The following is a 21,971-nucleotide window of genomic DNA, read 5'->3' as shown; positions in this document are numbered from 1 at the left end:
TGAGCATATAATCATGTAAAAAACATTTCAATCAAGCCCACTTATATTTAGAAAGTAGAAAACGCCTATAAACCTTATTTTAATTTCTAGTTAAACAGATACCATAAAGCATGTGTTTTCAAATGTGAATATTGAGAGAATAGGTCTCAATATTGCCAAAATATCACTGAAACGGTATTTCTTTGCCATAAAGTTATTAAAATTACAATCATTCAATTTAGGTCGCAAATTGATTACCCGAGTCTCAAATAATATGAAACTACTCCGCAATAATATTGTCACAAAAATAGAGATTTGCCCTAAACTCAAACTCTTGGTCAATCAGTTTTCTTTTTAGAAAGCCATAAAGGCTCGCTATTTATTTGAAATATTTAATGTTTCGCCACAAGAAGAACCACATTATATTTGAGAACGGGCAAGTAGGATGTACTTATTTATTCCGTCCTATGTTTACCTAAATCACCATTCACCATTTCAAATGAAACCGAACCTACTACAAACTATTGGGCCGCAAAACAACCGAATCAAAGTAGGTAGGAGTTACCTACTTGTAGCATTTTTTACGATTTTAACTTGTCTTTGACATAGTTTGTTCATGTTTACAATATTCCAACAGAGGGACTACAAAAACGGCCTAGACCCCTGGTACCCCCGCGAGCGCTGGGACTCCTTTGACCCCATGCTGCTCTCCGAAGGCGCTTTCGCCGCCGGCATGATCTTCTCCTACCTCAAACTGGTCCACATCTTCTCCATCAACCCTCATCTTGGCCCGCTTCAAGTTTCACTGGGAAGAATGATTCTGGACATCATCAAGTTCTTCTTCGTTTATATGCTGGTGCTATTTGCGTTTGGTTGTGGTACGTTTTATCACTACATCTTTGTTTATAACGTTTCAATTTAGTAATTCATTCAAACGTGTTTGTTACTAGTTACTAGGCCTAATTGAATAAAGAATATTTTGAATCTTGAATCTAATGCATATCCTTATCTACGTACAGGCGGTCCCAAAAAAACGTTGACAAGCATTTTCACTGCTGCATATTATTGATAATTTTTACAAACGTGTGCGTTTGTGTATCAAAGCAAAACGAGTTTATTTTGAAGATAATTATTTTTTTAGCTAAATGATCGTGGTTTTTGTAATTAAGTATTGCCATTTTGTAAAAACACGTTTAAAAGAACAAAAATCCTAAAAAACAATATCCACATAGTAGAGATAGACATTTTTATTTGCATACCAGTATGTTTACATAATGCCAGTTAAAACAGTGGCAACTAATATTAATTTTCAACAGGTCTCAATCAACTTATGTGGTACTACGCGGAACTGGAGAAAAACAAATGCTACCACCTTCCTAACGGCGTAGCGGACTTTGATAACCAAGAACGAGCCTGCACTATATGGAGACGATACGCCAAGTAAGCCTTCTGATTAAACACTAAACAGCATTACATCCCGGTCACTAAATAATACAATTACTATCAACAAATAATAAAATAAATAATGGTTTTATACTTATTACATACTTAAAACAATGTAGTGTCTCTAATATCCGTAAGCATGCTGCGATGTAAGGAACTTGGACCAATGTATTCGTTTTTTACGCACCGAACTCCATTATTAAGATAATAAATATAGAGTTCACAGAAAGTCTCTGTCATCGAAGGCGCATTGTCTTGCTTAGTGCGAGCGCCTTAAAATCGATGAAACCTATAACGATCTTTTTAAACAGTTCCTGTTATTTCCAGTCTATTCGAAACTTCCCAGTCCCTCTTCTGGGCGTCCTTCGGCCTCGTGGACCTGACCACCTTCGAGCTGACCGGCATCAAGAGCTTCACACGCTTCTGGGCGCTGCTGACCTTCGGCTCGTACTCCGTGATTAACATCATTGTGCTGCTGAACATGCTCATCGCCATGATGTCTAACTCTTATCAGATCATCTCTGTGAGTTTATTTATAGTCGCCTTGATCTTGTACTACTTTGTATTACTTTTAACTTTTCTGTTGACTATCATAGATGCATAACGAATCATTATCCTTAGCCATTCACTATCAGTCACGAGTCTTATTCGTATTTGTCTGGTGTTTCTCTTTAATAATTATTTTACAGTCTTTGCTTTAGCGACTTTAATCAAGCATTTGTACTTTTTGGGGTTCCGTACCCAAAGAGTGAAAACGGGACCCTATTACTAAGACTTCACTGTCCGTCTGTCTGTCTGTCCGTCTGTCACCAGGCTGTATCTCATGGACTGTGATAGCTAGACAGTTGAAATTTTCACAGATGACATATTTCTGTTGCCGCTATAACACCAAATACTAAAAAGACGGAACCCTCGTTTGTCCGGTTTTTATTATTTTTCAATGTTTCTAAGATTCGTACTTACACTGCCATATTTGGTGCCATCTCAATGATGTATAATTCTCATTAAAATATTGTTTTTAGGAACGATCAGATGTGGAATGGAAATTTGCACGCAGCAATCTCTGGATGTCGTATTTCGAAGATGGCGATACAGTCCCCCCTCCATTTAACATCATTCCCACCCCCAAGCACTTCTCCGGTTGGATCAAAAACTGTTGTGATAATAAAAACATGGGGTCTATTATCGTGAGTGTTTAAACCTATTCTTTTTTTTTCTTTAGATGTTTGTGTAGAGATCTTCTACATACATACATACATATAATCACGCCTATTTCCCGGAGGGGTAGGCAGAGACCACGGATTTCCACTTGCTACGATCCTGACATACCTCTTTCGCTTCCTTCACTTTCATAACATTCCTCATACACGCTCGCCGGTTTAGGGTGCTCTTGACCTGGCCTTTCTTCAGGATTTCCCCGATCTGATCAGAGAAAGTCCGCCGAGGTCTGTCCCTTCCAACTCCCGTTTCTACATCTCCCTTATACACTCTCTTTGTTAGCCTTCTTTCACTCATTCTTTCCACGTGTGCAAACCATCTCAACATACCTTTCTCAATTTTTGTCACTACATCTTCGTTCAGTCCACACTTTTCCCTTATCACACACTGTTCCTAATTCTATCTTATCCATTCATTATCTTATTCTATTTTATCTTCTATTAGAGATCTTGTAATTTGTCATAATTTTGTCCTCAAGGCCTAATTCTCACGAGCGCTTTTTCAACGCGCGTTGAAAAAGCTTTTGTTGTTAATAAAGTGTACACCACGGACTATATTATGTATGTGGGTGGATATATCTTAGTCACATATTACGTCATAGCCTTAAGAAATGGAGCCTATTTTAGTGAATTAAGTCTCAATCGGAACGAGTGACCTAGTCGCGGGTTCCAATCCTAGCTAGTACCGATGCGGTTTTCGGAGCTTAGGTATATTATATACCACGGAATATCATTTGATATTTACTACAAGCTTTTCGGTGAAGGAAAACATCGTTAGTGCTAGAAAGCTGCAATTTGGCATGGATACATAAATCATGCATTGCGACAGAACGGTAAAACAAAACTTTAATTTTTTCTTCCTACTACCATACAAAATGTTTTTTTTTTAATTAATATTTTGCTTTGTCCCAATAGTGTAGGGTTTCGTTGGATAGGTCTTTCAAGAATAAGGGTCTCCGATAACCATTTTTTGATATAGTTAATATTTTCCGAAATAATCGCTCCGAAAAAAAATGTGTCCCCCCACTCCTTCCCCCCCCCCCTCCCCCCCCCCTCTAATTTGAGACCCATGGGTCCAAAAATATGAAAAAATCGTGAAACAATAGCTCAATAAATACTTTCTATTAAAACTATAGCGAACATAATCGGTCCAGTCGTTTTGAGTTATTGCAAAATATCTTCTTTCTAAGTAAAAGTAAAAGACGTACAAAGCGCTGCAAATGCTTGTAATGTAGTACATGATACTTACTAATAGCCCCCGTTTGGCCTATTTTGACAGAACCCCTACGAAACCCTACACTGAGCATGGCCCGACATGCTGTTGTCCGATTATTTACTCTTTATCATTAATCTAACCCCAAACCACCAGAACAAATCCCGCGAGAAAGCGCGCCAACAGCACGAGTCCGTCATGCGCGTGCTCGTGCGACGGTACGTCACCGCCGAGCAGCGCGCGCGCGACGAGACCGGCGTCACCGAGGACGACGTCATGGAGATCCGTCAGGATATCTCCACGCTGCGCTACGAGCTCATCGACATCCTCCACAATAACGGCATGAAGACGCCCAGGATCACTATGCAGGATGCCACCGGTAAAGGTTGTTCGGATACCTTATTAATTAAGAGTAGTTTGCACGAGTTCTTGGAGTTGGTCACGACAGTGGAATCTTCACAAGTTGGTCACGAGTTTGCACGTTATCTTTGTCCTTGTTCAGATAATTTTATTATAAAGTTGGTCTTTACAAATCCTTGAAGTTAGAAGTCACATACTTTTACCTCGGTATCCTTCTAAAAGTAACTTGTGTTTTTTAGACTCCTTTCAAGTAAAAATGCACATTTTTGGTGTTCTTCTTCTACAAGAGTGATTCTGATCAGGCACCTTTGGCTTTGGAGACTACAGTTTCCACATGTAGGTGTTCTATCGCCTAGGTATGTAGACGCCTTTTAAGTCAAAATGCACTTATTTGATATTTTTGTTTCCGGGTAGAGATAGTCCAAGCTGTGTATTCTTAATAGGGGGTATTACTGCAATGTTCTGCCACCAGAGTGCAGCACTAGCCCGTTTAGTAAACTATAGAGTAACCTATACATACTGTGCCTTCAACAGTTTTTTGACAAGTTTTCAGATAATAAAATATGACATTGATGCACCAAGGCGGTTTGTTTACAGAGAACATACCGGCAAACGCGAATCCGAAATTTCGCTTTATCGCTCGAATATGCAAAAGTGACAGAGATGTTAGATAACGAAATTTCGATTTTCTTGTTTTGCGATAGACCCTCAGATTGTGGTAGTGGCGCCCCCAGCGCAGAGTTTCGCGTAATATTCTCTATTACGCGAGGACAAGTGTCGAGTGAGATGGTTAGAGAATAAGTATAAGTAGATGAGACCGGCGTCATCGATAACTTCATGGATACAGACACGAGCTCATCGACATCTTGCACAACAACGGCATGATGACGCTTAGGATCACCATGGTTGTACAGGCTTTGGAGCCTATGTCGAAAGGACTTACAAGTGCATGTGGTAACCTTTGCGTTATCTATAACAGTAGGCGCTGACAGTGCTTGGAACATTTTTAAATGTCATCGTTCACTTCCAATTCGATCTCTGTACAATCAACATCCTTTTCTTATTAAAGTAATTTTGCATGTATTTGGGCATTTGATTTACACCATCATATCCTCTAAAGATATGACATGGTGGCCCATGAGGGGAAATAAAGAAGAATCCGCGAAATAATCCAGAAAATGTACAATAATTAAATACGATATCGGCCGGCGCGACGAGTAACGGATCTTCAACATCGCAGTTCAAGTCTAGAGGATTGCTGTTGTATTCTGGAGCTACCAGGGGATGTCTAAAGTCACCAGGCTTCAAGAAAAGAGGATCTCCAAACCAGGGTTCGACCAGTGAAACGGCTAAAGTTCACATCGAGCAGTTACGTTCGTACGCCGCCCGCCAACAAAAGATAAGTGTCTATCCTTCATAAAATTCCAATAATCCTAACAACAGGCAATATAACTATTTAAAATATATCTTCATTTGTGTAAATCAAGTGATTTCAAGGCTATAATTACGTCCAAAAACCTTAAATTAGTGCAAAAGGTGCATTGCATCAGATTCTTTATCTACCTACAACATAGAAAAAAGTGAACAAAGAACTTTGCATTTAACTTTGCAATCTTATATTATTTCACTTAAATTTGACATCAAAGTCATTCAATATTACAAAGTTGACAATAAAATTTTAATTACTATCATTAAATCTCCAAGTTTTGAACATTTAATTAGTGTAAATGAAAGTTAAAATATTTTACGTATTGTTCAATTTAATTTAGGTTCCGATTTCCTTATCTTTGCTTACAAGATATTTAGCATTATTTGCCGACTATTCCAGGACAATACTATTTAAAATCGCTGTGCGCTGCTGGCATCGTTTGAAAATAAACTCCGTGGCTCGGCACCGGCCGGGAGGAGTCTGCTGAGCGTGCGCAGCCAGTTTCCCTGTCGGCAAGTACCACCAAAACGAGGAACGTGAGCCATTTTATATATTTTATTGCATTACTATAATTAATTAGCAAAATGAACGAAACTGAAAAGGCAGATAAGTTAATGTTTCTTCAATTATCTAGAAAAAGGACTTCGGCCAAAGGACAAATTACTAAATTTGGAAAATATTTAGAAACTATTGCAACAAAGACGGAGTTGGATAATATTCAATTAACCGAGTTAAATTTGAAACTCTCAAAGTTTGAGGCTTTGTCCGTCAAAGTTGATGAATTGCAAAGTGAAATAGAGGTTTTAAATTTTGAAAATATTTCGGCTGAAATTGAAGAACGTGACATCATGGAGCACGAAATAATAGTTAATATTGCGACGGCAAAAAATTTAGTCGAAAGATTTTCTAAAAAATTTGAATGCGAAAAGAGGCGCAGTTCCGCGCATAATACGTCATGTTGTGATGACCCCAATCACCCTCACGAAATAGGTCTGAAATTACCTCAAATACAGATTGCCAAATTCGATGGCGCATATTTTCGTTGGTTAGAATTCCGCGATACTTTTGAAAATTTAATACACAAAAATGAGCGTATTTCAGACATACATAAATTCCATTATCTCGTGTCATATCTACAGGGTGATGCGGCTAGGATCATTTCAAATTTGGAAGTGTCAACTAATAATTATGCTGAAGCGTGGAAAATGATTTGCAATCGATATGATAACAAAAGAATATTAATTAATCATCACTTAAATTCATTGTTCAATATTAAACAACTTCCACGCGAATCAGAGCGATCATTGCGATTTTTGGTTGATCACGTGACCAAAAACTTGCGCGCCTTAACCAGCCTAGGCCAGCCCACAGACAAGTGGGACGTATTGATAATATTCATGTTATCCTCTAAGTTAGATAGCAATACGTTGCTAAAATGGGAAGAATACCGCAATAATTTGGAAAGTGATGTACCCACTTTAGAACAATTTTACAAGTTCATGATCGATCGTGCTGATGTACTCGAATCGTTAAATCGTAACAATAAATCAGATTTCGTTGGTGTGACAAGGCCGCTTAGCGTCCCTTCTCGTTCTACACCGAATAATAATAACGGTCAAAGACCAGTTCAAAATAATTACGTTAAGTCTTTTGCAACCTCGACCAATAATTATAATAATAAAAGGCAAAATATATTTGCATGTGTTATTTGTAATGAGCGTCATAGGATTTATGATTGCCCTACTTTTAAGGCGAAGGGGGTTGACGAGCGAATGATGGATGTGACAAAATATAAATTGTGCATTAATTGTCTGAGGCAAGGTCATGTTGAGAGTGAGTGCCGTATGGGTCCATGCCGCGAGCACGGCTGCACCGAGCGACACAATAGTCTTCTGCACAGTCCGTCTCCCTCCTCAAGCCACCTCGCACAAGTAGACGAACAAGACGCAGTGCACGTCAATTATGCTTATCAAAATACAACTCAAGGCCATCGAGGTTTATTATCTACGGCAATTATTGAAGTCGAGAATCCTGTTGACCATCAAAAGTTAAAAATTCGTGCATTTTTAGATAATGGAAGCGAGTCGTCCTTTATTACTGAGTCTCTTAAGGCCAGATTGTCATTGAAACCCCGCTCACTTGAAATTTTAAATGTTATAGGCATGGGCGATACTCCTTCTAAACATACAATAAAAGGAACTTGTGATGTTCAATTAAATTCAATAAAAAATAAGTTTAGTGCTATTTTATCTTGTTACGTCATGGACGAACTTACCGGTCGTATACCAAAAGCGCCCGTCGATATTACCTCATTCAATTTACCTCAAAATATTGAGTTGGCTGATCCAATGTTTCATCAGCCAGGCCCTATAGACATTGTTATAGGTGCTGACCTGTTCTGGGATATTTTAGGACACGAGGAAATTTCCCTAGGACCAAATAACCCAAAGCTAAGAAGTTCAAAGTTCGGTTGGATAGTATGTGGCCGTATAAACTCAGCTGTATCTAGCAAAAGGATACTCTGCAATCATGCTATAGTTTCTTCAACTCAGAATGAAAATATTGAAAATCTAGTGTCAAAATTCTGGGACTTGGAAGAAGTTCCCAAAAAACAAAACTTAAGTAAACAAGAAAGTGAATGTGAAAAACACTTCCTCACTCATACTATAAGGGATGAGGAAGGACGATTTTGTGTCAATTTGCCATTGAAAGAATCTGTAGATTGTTTAGGCGACAGTTACAATACTGCCAAAAAGCGATTTCTTAATTTAGAAAAACGATTTAAACGAAATCCTACACTCAAATGTGAGTATACAAAATTTATCAATGAATATGCCGATCTGGCTCATCTTTCAATTTCTAATGTTGTGACAAGCCCTAGCCCATCGTACTACCTTTGCCACCACGCAATTATTAAGGAGGAGCGAGAATCTACCAAGTTGCGGGTAGTTTTCGACGGATCCTCCCCCACCACTTCCGGTTACTCTCTTAACGACGTTTTGATGGTAGGTCCTAACGTACAAGATACTCTTTTTTCAATTTTAATTCGCGCAAGACAATACAAGTACCTACTAACTGGCGACATTGAAAAAATGTACCGACAGGTTTTGGTAAACGAGAGTGACAGGAACTTGCAACTTATTTTGTGGAGAGAGGACGAGTCACAACCTATTCAAACGTTAGTGTTAAACACGTTAACTTACGGCACAGCTAGCGCAAGTTATCTCAGTACACGTTGCTTGTGGGAACTAGGGCAGCAACAGGATGATGAGTTAATCAAAACCATCATTCAAAAGGACTTTTATGTAGATGATTTAATTACAGGGGCAAACGATCCTCAACAATTAATGTTCATTCAAAAATCAGTTTCAAACGCATTAAAATCAGGTTGTTTTAATCTCAGAAAATATAAAAGCAATCATCCATCTATTTTTGACAATCTTGACATAAATAAACAAGATAATTTAACTATCAGTGAGTCTTCAAGTACTTTGGGCCTCGGATGGACCCCTTCAAGTGACACGTTGCACTTTCCTATAAAAATGTCTAATGAACCTGACGCTGTAATAACAAAGCGGTTTATAATGTCAAATTCTTTTAAAATATTCGACCCGTTAGGTGTTCTGAGCCCAGTTATTGTTATACCAAAGATTATGCTTCAAAAACTGTGGGAGAAAAAATTAGATTGGGACTCGCCAGTCTCATCAGAAATAAAAAATGACTGGATTAAGTTTTCAGAAAATTTAAAAATTCTGTCTAATTTAAACATACCGAGATGGGTGCTAGGCGACGCGCCTAAGCGTATAGAAATTCATTCTTTCAGTGACGCCTCTCAGTCTGCGTATGGGGCATGCATTTATGTTAAGTCGATAGGCTCGAATGAGGATGTTACTGTCAAATTGTTATGTGCAAAATCAAAAATTGCACCAATTAAATTCACCAGCATTCCAAGGCTTGAATTATGCGCTGCACTGGTCGCTGCTAAGCTCACGCAGTCCGTGTTAGATTCCCTCAGATACAAGCCAGATAGAATAGTGCACTGGTGTGACTCGAGCGTAGTCCTAGGATGGATCAAAGGTGATATAAGTAGACTGAAAACATTTGTTGCCAATCGTATTGGTGAAATAGTAGAGCTTACTTCGCCGCAATCATGGAGGTACGTTCCTACAGATTCAAATCCTGCAGATTTCATTTCACGAGGTGTTGACCCAAAAAACATAATGTCATTGGATCTTTGGTGGTCAGGTCCCAACTTTCTGCTCAAAAATGAAGACAATTGGCCTGTCTTAAAGGTTAAAGAGTCCGAACCCTTACCTGAAATTAAAGTGCATTCCGCAGTAATAAGTGAACCAATAGTTGATTTCGAAAGATTCTCTTCTTGTAATAGACTTATTAGATCGTTTGCTTACGTAAAAAGGTTCATATATAACACCAAAAATAGTATCAAGCATAAAGGCATATTAACAGCTGATGAATTGCGTGAATCCTGGCATTCGTTATGCATTATTGCTCAAAGTCAATCTTTCTCAGACGAATATGAATCACTTTTAAATAATAAGCCTTTAAGCAGTAAAAGCAAAATATTGTGTTTGTCCCCATTTTTAGATAATAAGATAATGCGTGTTGGAGGGCGCTTAGATGCAACAGATTTTTACTCATTTGATAAAAAACATCCCATTTTACTTCATGCATCACATAGACTAACAAGGCTTTACTTCGAAAGAGAACACATCGTCAATATGCACGCTGGTCCTCTCTTATTATTTTCAACCGTAAGAGAAACAGTTTGGCCAGTGAACGGACGTCACCTCGCCTGGCGTGTTGTAAATAATTGTGTTAGGTGTAGACGTCTACGAGGGAAAACCCTACAACCTAAAATGGGTAACTTACCATCCCAACGGATTACTCCCGACTATCCCTTCTTGTCAGTCGGGCTGGACTTCTCTGGTCCTTTCACTATCATTAATCGCAAGGGCCGTGGAAGTCGTTTGATTAAATGTTACTTGTGCTTGTTTGTCTGTCTTCGTTATAAATGCATTCACCTCGAAGCCGTTAGTGATTTAACTAAGGATGCATTCATAATGACTCTTCGACGCTTTATAGCGCGCCGAGGCAGACCAACTGAGATTTTTAGCGATAATGGTACTAATTTTGTAGCTGCCGCAAGGGAATTGGGGTCATTTATCAAACAAAACCAAGAACCTCTTTTTGATTTTGCAAGTCAAAACCTTATAAAGTTTAGGTTCATTCCGGCTTACACTCCTCATTTTGGTGGACTATGGGAAGCCGGCGTTAAATCGGCTAAACATCATATAAAGCGTGTTATCGGTAATAGCCACCTCACTTTTGAGGAAATTTCCACTTTATTTGCACAGGTGGAATCTATTTTAAATAGTCGGCCACTATGCCCGTTGTCGTCGTGTCCCAATGACCTTCTTTCCCTATCCCCCGGACACTTTCTTATCGGAAGGCCGCTAACTGCTCCGCCAGCGCAATACTTGGGTGACCGTAAAGAAAACTACCTCCAACGCTATGAACGCCTGGAAAAAATACAGCAGCATTTCTGGCAGCGATGGCAGCGCGACTACCTATCAGAAATGCAGCAAAGGACTAAATGGAAGAGCAACGCTGCCAAGCTGAGCGTCGGTGATTTGGTGCTCCTGGCAGAAGATAACGCTCCCCCTCTGACATGGAGACTCGGTCGTGTTCTACGCCTCATCACGGGATCCGATGGAATAGCCAGAGTGGCAGACGTCACCACAAACAGAGGCTGTGTGCGCCGATCTCTCGTACGTCTGTGTAAGCTTCCGACAGCCGAAGAGCTTCGAGGTTGAAAAGCGAGTTTTCAACGGCCGGGAGTATGTACAGGCTTTGGAGCCTATGTCGAAAGGACTTACAAGTGCATGTGGTAACCTTTGCGTTATCTATAACAGTAGGCGCTGACAGTGCTTGGAACATTTTTAAATGTCATCGTTCACTTCCAATTCGATCTCTGTACAATCAACATCCTTTTCTTATTAAAGTAATTTTGCATGTATTTGGGCATTTGATTTACACCATCATATCCTCTAAAGATATGACAATGGTAGACGCCATGCAGGTTGTGACGGTATTCTTTACAAGTGTAGGTGATACACGACTGACCTTTGCATGTTTTTTATTTTCTTTCTGATTTTTCTTGATTTCTTGAGATGCCTGTGGAGTGCAACCAGTTCAGTTTGTAAGATGTGACTGGTATCAGGTTACTGAGAAATTTCTGTTCAAAATTAAACTTTGACAGCCCTTGAAGTTTTAAATCACGGCTCGTTTTTTGTATCCTTTTCTCTGGTTTGTACAAGAGTGACCCTGTATTTTTTCGGTCAGACGTCCGGAAAAAAGAAGACCAAAAAATGTGAATCCACTTCTGTTTGCACATTTTTTGGTCTTCTTTTTTCCGGGTAGGTAGATAATATAAGTAGTTCTGACCGTGTGTTCTAGTTGCGCATACGGATGCTTTGAGCGAATGACTCGAATTGTGGTGGCATGTATTTCTATTCACTATTCGTTGTGTCTATTTTAACAAACGAAGACGAAAATACCGAATTAACCCATGAACTTTCATGGGGACCTTTTCTTTTGCAGTGGCTGGTAAGAAAGGCAAAGTCATGGAGCGGCGAATCCTCAAAGATTTCCAAATCGGTATAGTGGAAGGCATCATCAAAGACGTGCTGTCAGCCAAGGACAGTAAGCCTAAAGATGTGTTCAGCCAAATCGCCAAAGCCATTGGAAGGAAAGGCAGCACTGACAGGTAAGTGTCTTTTTATTTCTGGTATACGGGAGAGAGGTAAAGTTTGATAATCCAAAACAGTCACTTCGACCATTAAAAAACTGTGTCTTGGTAATAAGCTATGTAGATTGATTACACCATTGTCAATTCATTACACGTGTTTAGAGCATGCGCTTAGTAACCTTTTTTTTTTAACAGCAAGAAGCGTGACTGGAACGCCCTAGTGCGCACCAACACGGGCAAGCGCGATCCTATCGGTACAACCGAAGAGGCCATGACTCGTCGCAGCCGCCAGTCGCTGCGCGCTCACATCCTCGACAACGTGCAGGCTAGGACCATGGATCCCGAGAAGCTGCTGGGTAAGAAACTATGTGACAACTTCTTCACTCGACTAAAAGCTTTACCCAATTGCAGTCTAAAGTAGTCCGGGCAATGCAATCCTAAGAATTGGCACAGACGCTTTATTTTACATAAACGACTAGATACTGTCTGACCTACCTGCTCAGAACTAAAACCAAGTTTTATTAGGATATTTAGTTTACTCATGATGTTTTCGTTTACCCAAGAAGAATTTGTACATATGAACGCTCAATTTACCAATAAAGTCTGTATTTCTGTATTTCAACCTGTGATGACTAATTATGTTGTTGTAATGAACTGAATGGAACTGTAGCAATTCCATTAAATCCGCGACCACAATGTATCAAAGTCCTCTGAATATTACGCCTCTTTATTCTTTACAATATCTTTCACTTCCTTTTCAGAATTCAACCCGAAGCTTTCAGACGTGACGCCGACAACGCGCGTAGCGTACGCCAAGTTCATGAGGAACAAGATCAAGGCCGACTTCACCGCGAGCAACGAAGGACGCGAGTCCGAGACAGGCGACGGTTTGGTAGACGAGGTGATCGAATCACCGAAAAAAGGGCCGGTGCAGCGAAGCAGTGAGTGACATTCGTAGATCTAAACAGGGGGGTCTTCACAGCGAGAAAATGAGGCCACGAGCCCGAAGGAGACGAAGATAAGATAGGAAATATTTATTAGCACAAAAAAGTTACATAGTATACAAATTAATATTTAATGGAACATAGAAAATTGCACTAAAAGGTCCCAGCTAAAAGCTAAAGGGCTCAGCTTGATGTCCCGAAGTGAGTCCTGGGACACACTACGTGACGCTGATTTTCAGTGAAGCCTGGCAAAACTAAAACTAGAACTAAATCTAAAACTAGAACTACAACTAGAAGGCATGGTAAATGCGGTGTTCGAGCCGACCGGTGCGGCGCAGCGGTGAATCTAGAAACAAGGGGAACTTCTCGTTTGCTAAAGATAAAGATAGTTTAATTTCCAAATAGGAATATTACAATGCGCTTATGAACGTCATATAAAACTACTGTTGCGCTGTTGTTTAAAGGTTTTAAGGTTGCTATAGGAAAGGTGAGAATAATCTGAGAATACGTTGAGTTCACGGCGAGGGACTTATTAGTCACCCTAAGCAATACAGCATGTTTTATTGAACATCTGAAGGATCAAAAATGCATGCTTGGAGGATTGCTACAATTTAGAGTCTTGCTTGATCATAACTTCGCTATTCATCGTAGCGTTAATACGCCGAACAAATATACTGATTACCTTTGTTGTAAGTTTTAATAACAACATCTTTTATTTTTCAGCTCGATCATTCCGAAGCAGTCCGATTCCAGAGATATCAGATGACGAAGGATTAAAAGACAACGAAATGAAAGTAGCAGCTGACATTGAGACCAAAACCAAAGGTAATTCATCAAGTTCGTGTCATTTTCAATATCAAATGTTCAATTTTATATATACTTAGATGATAATAATATCAAAGTTATTAACCATTCAATGTGTGTGTTGATCAAAAATCGTGGGAGCAACCCTCGGTTGTGCTGAATCTACAGAGATAAAGATGATTTATTGCTTTAGGATCCTTATCATATACAAACAAGAGGTAGAAAGCTAAGCGTACCTACTAAGTATGATAGATATCTATAGTTAAGATAATAGTGCTCTTAAAAGGTTTCCATGGTCCTACTATTTGTTTTTTACAAAATATCGTTACGCATATTTTATTTTATCTAATACAGAAACGGAAGGCGGCTCTGAACAAACGAGACCTCTCAAATCGTCGTCTCAAGAGCCTTCAGAACCCTGTACTCCAGACTTCGACCCTGTCAGCAACAAGCAACTGCCACCAGCGCAGCTCGATGCCAAGAAAGACTACGTTATCCAAATAGACGAGCCAGAATCACCATCAAAAAGCCTCTTTATCACTAAAGAAGAAGATAAGGCTCTAGAAAAACCTATCACGCCAACGCCGAGCGAGCGCTCACAAGAGCAAATTCTGTCCGCTGCGACCCTCGAGAGTCAACATCAAGATGGAACTTCCAGGGTAACACCTACCCCTGAACCACAAGTCAGCTCGGTCTCTGAGACAGCCAAGGAAAAATCTAGGTCTTCCTTAACAAGCCCAAGATCTTCCAGAGTCAGTCCTTCACTAACTCCGTCACCGTCGCCTTCCATGATGAAAACTGACAAAGGAAAATCGAAGATCACGGGCAAAATAGTGTCCGGTTGGCTTTAGTTCTTAGGTTATAGTTATAGTGACGTATTAGTGAGAAATGCCTTATTGACATGGCAATAATTAGATGTAAGCATAGGAAATATTGTGTGTAATGCACTCGAATCGAATTTAGATATATAAACTTGCAAGAGCTATTAAATTTTGCCGCTTTGAAAATTGCGGTAATTCCACATAAAATGTACTTATCGATTTTACATGAAGTCAAGAAAATCGCCAAGATCATATTTGATATTAAAAATTAAATTATATTATGTAAACGTGCCTTACCTTGCCGTTTGATTCGGCTGAGCTACTGACTAAATACATTTATTTATTTATTCGTATGGCATATACAGAGACGCTAGTAACTAATTACAATACGATATCTAAATTCTTCACCTAATGGGCAGCGCATTAGGTGAGTGAAGGTCTAGGGCCTCTCCGACGAATTTCCGTGTCGGGCAATTATATAATGTGGTGTATAGTCTGTACCGGAGCCCCGCAGTCGCATGCTGATGAGTCTCGCCAACCACACTTAAACAAGTAGATAAATAAATAGTACGTACTTTCATCTATCTCGATCAATAAAATAAAATAAATAAATAAATAACTATTACACTACTAGACCCTACTCATAGGGCCAGTTGCACCAACCACAATTAACAGGCTGGTCAACGTCAAGCAGCAGAGAACTATGAAGTTTCCCATACGATAAAATTTAGCGAACGCTAAAACGGTGACAGACGGTTTGGTGCAACCCGACCATAGTGTTGTGTTCCTGCCGGTGAGTTAAGGTTGCCAGAGCTCAACGAGGGTGCGGAGTGTTAGGGTCGGCAACGCGAATGTAACTCCTCTGGAGTTGCAGGCGTACATAGGCTACGATGACTGCTTAACATCAGGCGAGGCGTCTGCTTGTTTGCCACTGACGTAGTATAAAAAAAATATAGGACAATTTTACTCAGGTCGACCTAGTCCCACAGTAAGCTCAATAACGCTTGTGTTGCCAATTCAATCAATTTAAAGAATTATTAGAATTAAACACTTAAGTTAAAGGTAAGTCTATTACTGCTACCGACAATATCAATTAAACATATCTTGTAATTGTTAATAATTCTACAAAATAAAATAAAAAAACTAGTTATTGAAACTAAATAATACTACTTAAATAAAAGTATACGCTCCTAATATTACCATTAAAGGTTAAAGAAGGTCATTGTGATAAAGAAAAGACGTGAGTTCATAAGGCAAAGGCCACTATTATGAGCTATGGGTACAATATCTATCCGTTAAATGACCCCAATTTAATCAAATTGGTAACAAACTTTTTTAGTATATAGCTAGGTCAAGGTTCATGGGTCTTTCCTGAAGATATCAAAAATAAGATGAATTTTCTGACTTTTACGTTATAGGCGTGTTCAAACCTTTTACCTTTTACTTCTCAAGTCTTAGAAAAATGTACCCAAATGCCTTTTGTACAGTCAGCTGCAGAGAAAAGGTACCCCACGTCCATACTAATTTACAGAACTTTGTACACGAACTTTGTACTTTGTGTTGTACACGAAAGGCGCCAGTTTTCCTGAACGTGTTTGACCCAAGTATATAAAGTTCCAAAATGCAACTGAGAGAATTGCGTGGAGAATTGTGAATGTAATTTAAACCCAATTTTGTTGTACTTACTTACCTCTATAATTGTATACTTTTAACAAAATATTGGATATCAATCTCGATTTAGGGGGTAAAAAAATGGCAGGGTCACAGTCTTCTTAATTTTATTTTAAGAATATCCAGAAAAAGACCTTCCGTTTGTGACTAATTTTTCAATATTTTATGTAGTATTATAATGTAGATACAGTCGACGTCTACAATATGTTTACACTTTTATGCCTTCCTATGTAATAAGGCAAAAATTTTAAACGTTTTTGACTTCAACTGTACGACAAACATTTACTCTGCCACAAACCGGCCACAAAGTAAAAAAAAAAATTTTTTTTCTGTCTATTACTTTTATTAGGAAAACATACTCGTGTTTTTTTAAAATTGATAGTCACAATGTTTATAATATTTATATTTTATCGAGTTTGTTAACATAGTATGTAATAAGAGTAACTTTAAGTGAATGAAATAAAACATTTGTTTTATGTTTGCCACCGGCATGTTTCAATTTATTCGATTTCCAGTAAAATACAACTGTTTTCCGAAAAAGCCTACATTTTAAGTTTTAATTAAGAAATTGAGGTTTTCTTAATCGGAATAATTATTGTAAGGTATTAATATTTACAAAGGCAAAAGTTTCCACATTTTTGTGGTTAACTTAACTCAAAAGGAAAAGTTGAGTAAGAACCCTTTAAGGATCAATCAATTCTTTATCCGTCTGTCTAAACCGTTTTAAGCAAAGTTGTTTAATATGAAGAGTTAAGTCGAAATAATGTAGGTATTAGGGACTGACTTCATTAAAAATATAATTTATTTTACTTCCGAAAAACCTTACCTAGCTCGCAATCGCATTCCGCAGCGGCGTGCGGATCCGCATTCATTTAAAAAACCGCCTTTATGGTAGATAATTAAATAATCTATGTCCGTAGGTTTACTTAGATACAAGTAATTGTAGATCAGTGGTACTTATGAAGTGGGAAACTAAACTAAAATAAGTACAACGTAATAATTGATTACATTTTTATTCAAATTCGTATTACAATGTGGTACGAAATTCCGTTTACAATTTTTATTTCTAGGATTAACCCTCCGCTCCAGCAGCATCGATAAGTATATAAAAATACATATATCTTATGTCAAATTATTAACTCTATACGGAAAAATAATAATAAGCACAGAATTTAAAATAAGCAGAAATAATTTAACAAATAGTTCAGGAAAAACTTTAACCCTTTTAATGCATTTGGTATAAGAGTAAGGTAAAAGAACGCAAGGTACTTCAAAGCTTTGGTTTGTAACCTCACTTTGACGGTAAGTATAAACCAATAAGTGTTTAAAGTTAGCATCCTATGTAAAATTTGCAATTGGTTCAGTAGAAAAAAAATACAAGAATAGACACTGAAATTGCTGTAACTGTAAATAAAAACTATTTTTACAGTACATATGGTGGTGGTTGGTGGTGGTATGGTGGTGGTGGTACTACTTTCTCGCACTAGTGCGTAAAAGAGCACTTTTCGTGTATATGTCGAAAGTTTAAAGGGCCATATGTACTGTAAAACGTTGTACGGTACACGTGCGAATAGGTAGGTAATTCGCAACTCGTGTCGATTTAAAACACTCCCTGCGGTCGTGTTTTAATTTATCTCCACTCGTTTCGAATTTCCTCTTTTCCGCACTTGTATCGTAATAGTACATTATGATACAAGTGTGCTAAGTTGGTCATTACACACGAGGCGATATTGTGCGCGCGAGCTGTAAGCGAGCGCGCAATAAGAAAGCCGATGTGTGTGTAATGACCAATGCACACGCGTTTCATACGACGTTTTTCAACACACTTGCGAGAAAAAAAAGAAACTTTCATATTAATCACATTTTAATAGTTTAAACAGTTAGTATTGTGTGTTGCATCTGTCATACTGCCGGCCGCCCCTAGCCCCGGCCGCGGCCGCGCACCGCGCCGGTGCCCGCCAGTCCGACCAATTAAAGAAGGCTCCCTTTCCATGCATATTATTAGCAATCAGTTACCTTCTTAACTCAGTCTGATAATATAATGAAAAAGCACGAGTGGAATAATACACTGAAAGAGCACGCGTGTTTAATATCTAGGATTATGAGCCAAAAATCGGTGGAATAAAAACGTCGTTTTGAGCAAGTGTGTTGAAAATAACTATTCTACTCGTCGAGTACCTATAATCTGTGTATTACAACTTGATATGCTACACTACAACCTTACTCTTTTCAACGTTGGATAGTCTATGGCACTTCCGACTCAAGCATAAGAATTATCGATACGGTTTAGTCAATTATAAAAAATTTGAAAATAGAATGTCATACATTTCGATAAAATATTTCTTGTTTAAGGAGATTCGATTCAATGCAAATTAGCCTACTTAAACACGCTGCTACGTCGCATATGCTTTGTGATTTGTTGGCCAACAAACACACTTTATTTTATGTTGTAGTAGAAACAATTGCTTTATAAGTCAGAAATGCGCATGTGACACCCTTCATATAGCAACATCCATACCCTACGAAAACCTCTTAGCGTTGCTTGTTAGTCTCCTGTTAGTTATACAATAGTGATATAATCAAGCTTTTCAATCTCGTACCTTTCCTTAAGCAACTCAGCAAGCTTCGTTGCTTAAACACGGTACTCGACTGAGAAGCTCTCTATTATATCACGATTGTATAAAATTATTGAATTGAAGCTAATTTATTTATAATTTTAATTTTAATTAATTTATTTTACAATTTATGTGTGCTTACTAATATACTTTTAAGAACTGTAAACTAACAAAATATGGGCCGACAGACCTGAAATAAAGATTTTCATTTCATTTCATTTCAAAAATACTATTATTTAAATTTAAAGTAACACCACAGGTTTGAATTGATTGAGATAAGAAAAAATACTGCCCCGAGTTTGACAAATAAATGAGATGGCGCAGTACAATGATGTATTGTGGTGGCTGAAGATTGAACTGCCAAAAAATCAGCTTTTGACAACCAGAGTTACCGCATAATTATGGACGGTATGAAAGGACGACAATATCTTATGGCTGAACTGTTGCAAAAGTGACCAGCTTTCAGCTGTAAATAATAGTTTCTAATCTCTCCGGTGGCGCTAGGTAGGCTCTGGGGTATGACATAAATCATAGAGGGATAATAATATAAAGATGAAATGGGGGAAACAAATAACCCGACCAAATTACGTAGGTAGGTTGCTTTTGGTATGCTATCAGGAATGTTAAAATGAGTTTTTAATTTTGTCGCATTGCGTATGTTCTGCCCACTCACGGTCGCACGGGCGCTGCTGTCTTATTAGAAGCATGAATTTGTCAATCAAATAATTTTGTACCTACCTAACCTTTCGGTACAACGTAGGTACAACTTATTTTATGTGTTACGTCAAGTCACCTACGTCAGTAACGATGTGAAACCGACACCGACACCGAATCGCCATGGAATAACGAACGAAGGCCGACAAGAGGGTCTAACAGACATTCACATTAGTCATGAATTTGACGCTCTGAAACTACGCACTCTGCTCGGGCCATTTGTTATCCGCGTATTCGACGCCGATTCGGTAACTCGGTGCGTTTTCATTTTATTTCAAAAGGATGACGTCACTCCTCCAAAGTACTTAAGTATATTGCGAAATGTGCTGCGAGAATGACATAGGTATCAAAAACAGATTTTCAAAGTTTAAATGCCGCTAGGCGCTCCCTACCCTTGTAGCTGGCAGTCGTCATGCGGTCTATTTAGTCAATTTACTCTAAAATATTTAAGTATTACGTATTAGCTAATTCTAGTTTGTTATTTTTCCCTGTTATATCTTGTTTATAATAAACACATTTTGCTGTGTTAAAATACTAAAATATTATTATTTCATTTTAAAGTTATAGTTTCTCAGAAATGACGTAGGTACCTATGTTGTTAGAAGGGATAAAGATGTCGCGACTTTTTACAAAACTAATATTAAATATGAGTTACCGTAATAACCCCTCGGCCGATCTTACTATGGAGGCTAATGAAACGTCCGCAAATCATTTAGGCATATATTTGTTTTATGAATTCAGATGTATAAAATTCGCCTTTTAAAGATTTAATAATACACATAAGCAGTAATCGAATTCAAATAAAGCGCTTTAAATAACCGGAAGTCGTTTGAGAGTATTACGGAAATTTATATGGCGATATCTACGATCAAAAGGAAGGTATTTCGTCATTTTATTAGCGACTGTAGAAAATTGAAAGGTTACATTATACGTGCTACATAAACAGCCCCGGGTTTACGAGTAGTCACCCGTTGTTAATTCCTGTATATCCAGATACAAATACCTCAACTGAGTACATTACAGTGTAAACACGGCAAGATACATTAGCTAATTCCGTAATGCGTAATCTCGTGATTGATTGATATATATCAAATCAATCAATCAATCAAAAGAAATCAATTACGGGGTATGTCACTGCTATGAAATGCTTGTCAAGGTCTAAACAAAACAATAATGAACATATTAGTACCTCAACAACAAGTTATTAAGGTAGATTATACTCGTAATCTAAACACACATAAGTAGAGAGAAGAAATATTACAGGCTTTCGGCAGTGTTAAAAAATATCAACCTATAAAATATCAATGAGACAATGACTATTACATACAAAAATATTTATTATTTAAAATTTCTTAGATATGTTAAAATCATGTTAATAATATAATTTCATTTCAATGAAATACTTAGTTATGTAAATTATTACATCATTTGTGTAACTTTTCAATAATAAATCACTGTACTTGTACTGTATACACGTAGGTACAGAATTATGTCATAATTAAAAAAATACCTACGGACAATATCTAATCTGGCAATTAATTTTCCAATCGATGTTACAATGATTCTGCAAAAAAGTAAATTTATTTTTTTCACCCCTAAAATGTTACTGGCTAAGCACTCCGTGGGATTACGGCGCAAATCAATATTTATATAAGTTAAAAGTAATGCAATTACTTCACGATATCCACTTTCCGAATTTGAAATCAGCAATTTCGTTAACGGTTGTCGACCAGAAGATTGAAACTATTAAAAGAAATACCTATAAATATAAATACCGATAATGTTAATAAAATTGTAAATAATATTGAATACCATTATAAATAGGTATATTGAAAGAATTATTGTCTAAGTACATACTATTTTAGTGCCTAAAGTAAGTTCTTTCACTTTAAAGATTGCAAAGATTTATGAAAACAACTCACACGGCCTTAAAACTTAGTATTACATTTATTACCTTACCTTTTATCACACCTTAGGTTCATGACACGTTTA

The 21,971-nt window shown here is 37.9% G+C and overlaps 2 protein-coding genes across 3 annotated transcripts in view; one reads left to right on the top strand and one right to left on the bottom strand.

The window, feature by feature from the left end:
- LOC134747249 (transient receptor potential protein) overlaps positions 1-15,594 on the top strand; it is a 60,748-nt gene extending 45,154 nt beyond the window's left edge. Inside the window, exons 12-21 of one of the 2 annotated variants that reach the window (XM_063681857.1) lie at positions 617-857; positions 1,296-1,419; positions 1,750-1,945; positions 2,445-2,609; positions 4,009-4,231; positions 12,263-12,428; positions 12,606-12,766; positions 13,172-13,351; positions 14,078-14,179; positions 14,513-15,594. In XM_063681857.1, coding sequence (XP_063537927.1) covers positions 617-857; positions 1,296-1,419; positions 1,750-1,945; positions 2,445-2,609; positions 4,009-4,231; positions 12,263-12,428; positions 12,606-12,766; positions 13,172-13,351; positions 14,078-14,179; positions 14,513-15,009 — 2,055 coding nt within the window. In that variant the 3' untranslated portion in view covers positions 15,010-15,594. The remainder of the gene's footprint in view (positions 1-616; positions 858-1,295; positions 1,420-1,749; positions 1,946-2,444; positions 2,610-4,008; positions 4,232-12,262; positions 12,429-12,605; positions 12,767-13,171; positions 13,352-14,077; positions 14,180-14,512) is intronic. The other variant, XM_063681858.1, reaches the window with a different exon arrangement.
- LOC134747270 (cathepsin O-like) overlaps positions 1-21,971 on the bottom strand; it is a 160,054-nt gene that overhangs the window by 16,554 nt on the left and 121,529 nt on the right. The window lies entirely within an intron of this gene.

The sequence above is a fragment of the Cydia strobilella genome, chromosome 14 (assembly GCF_947568885.1).
Source record: "Cydia strobilella chromosome 14, ilCydStro3.1, whole genome shotgun sequence".
Classification (NCBI taxonomy): Eukaryota; Metazoa; Arthropoda; class Insecta; order Lepidoptera; family Tortricidae; genus Cydia; species Cydia strobilella.
The sequence above is the reverse complement of the archived record's forward strand: the minus strand, read 5'-3'. Positions and strand labels throughout refer to the sequence as shown.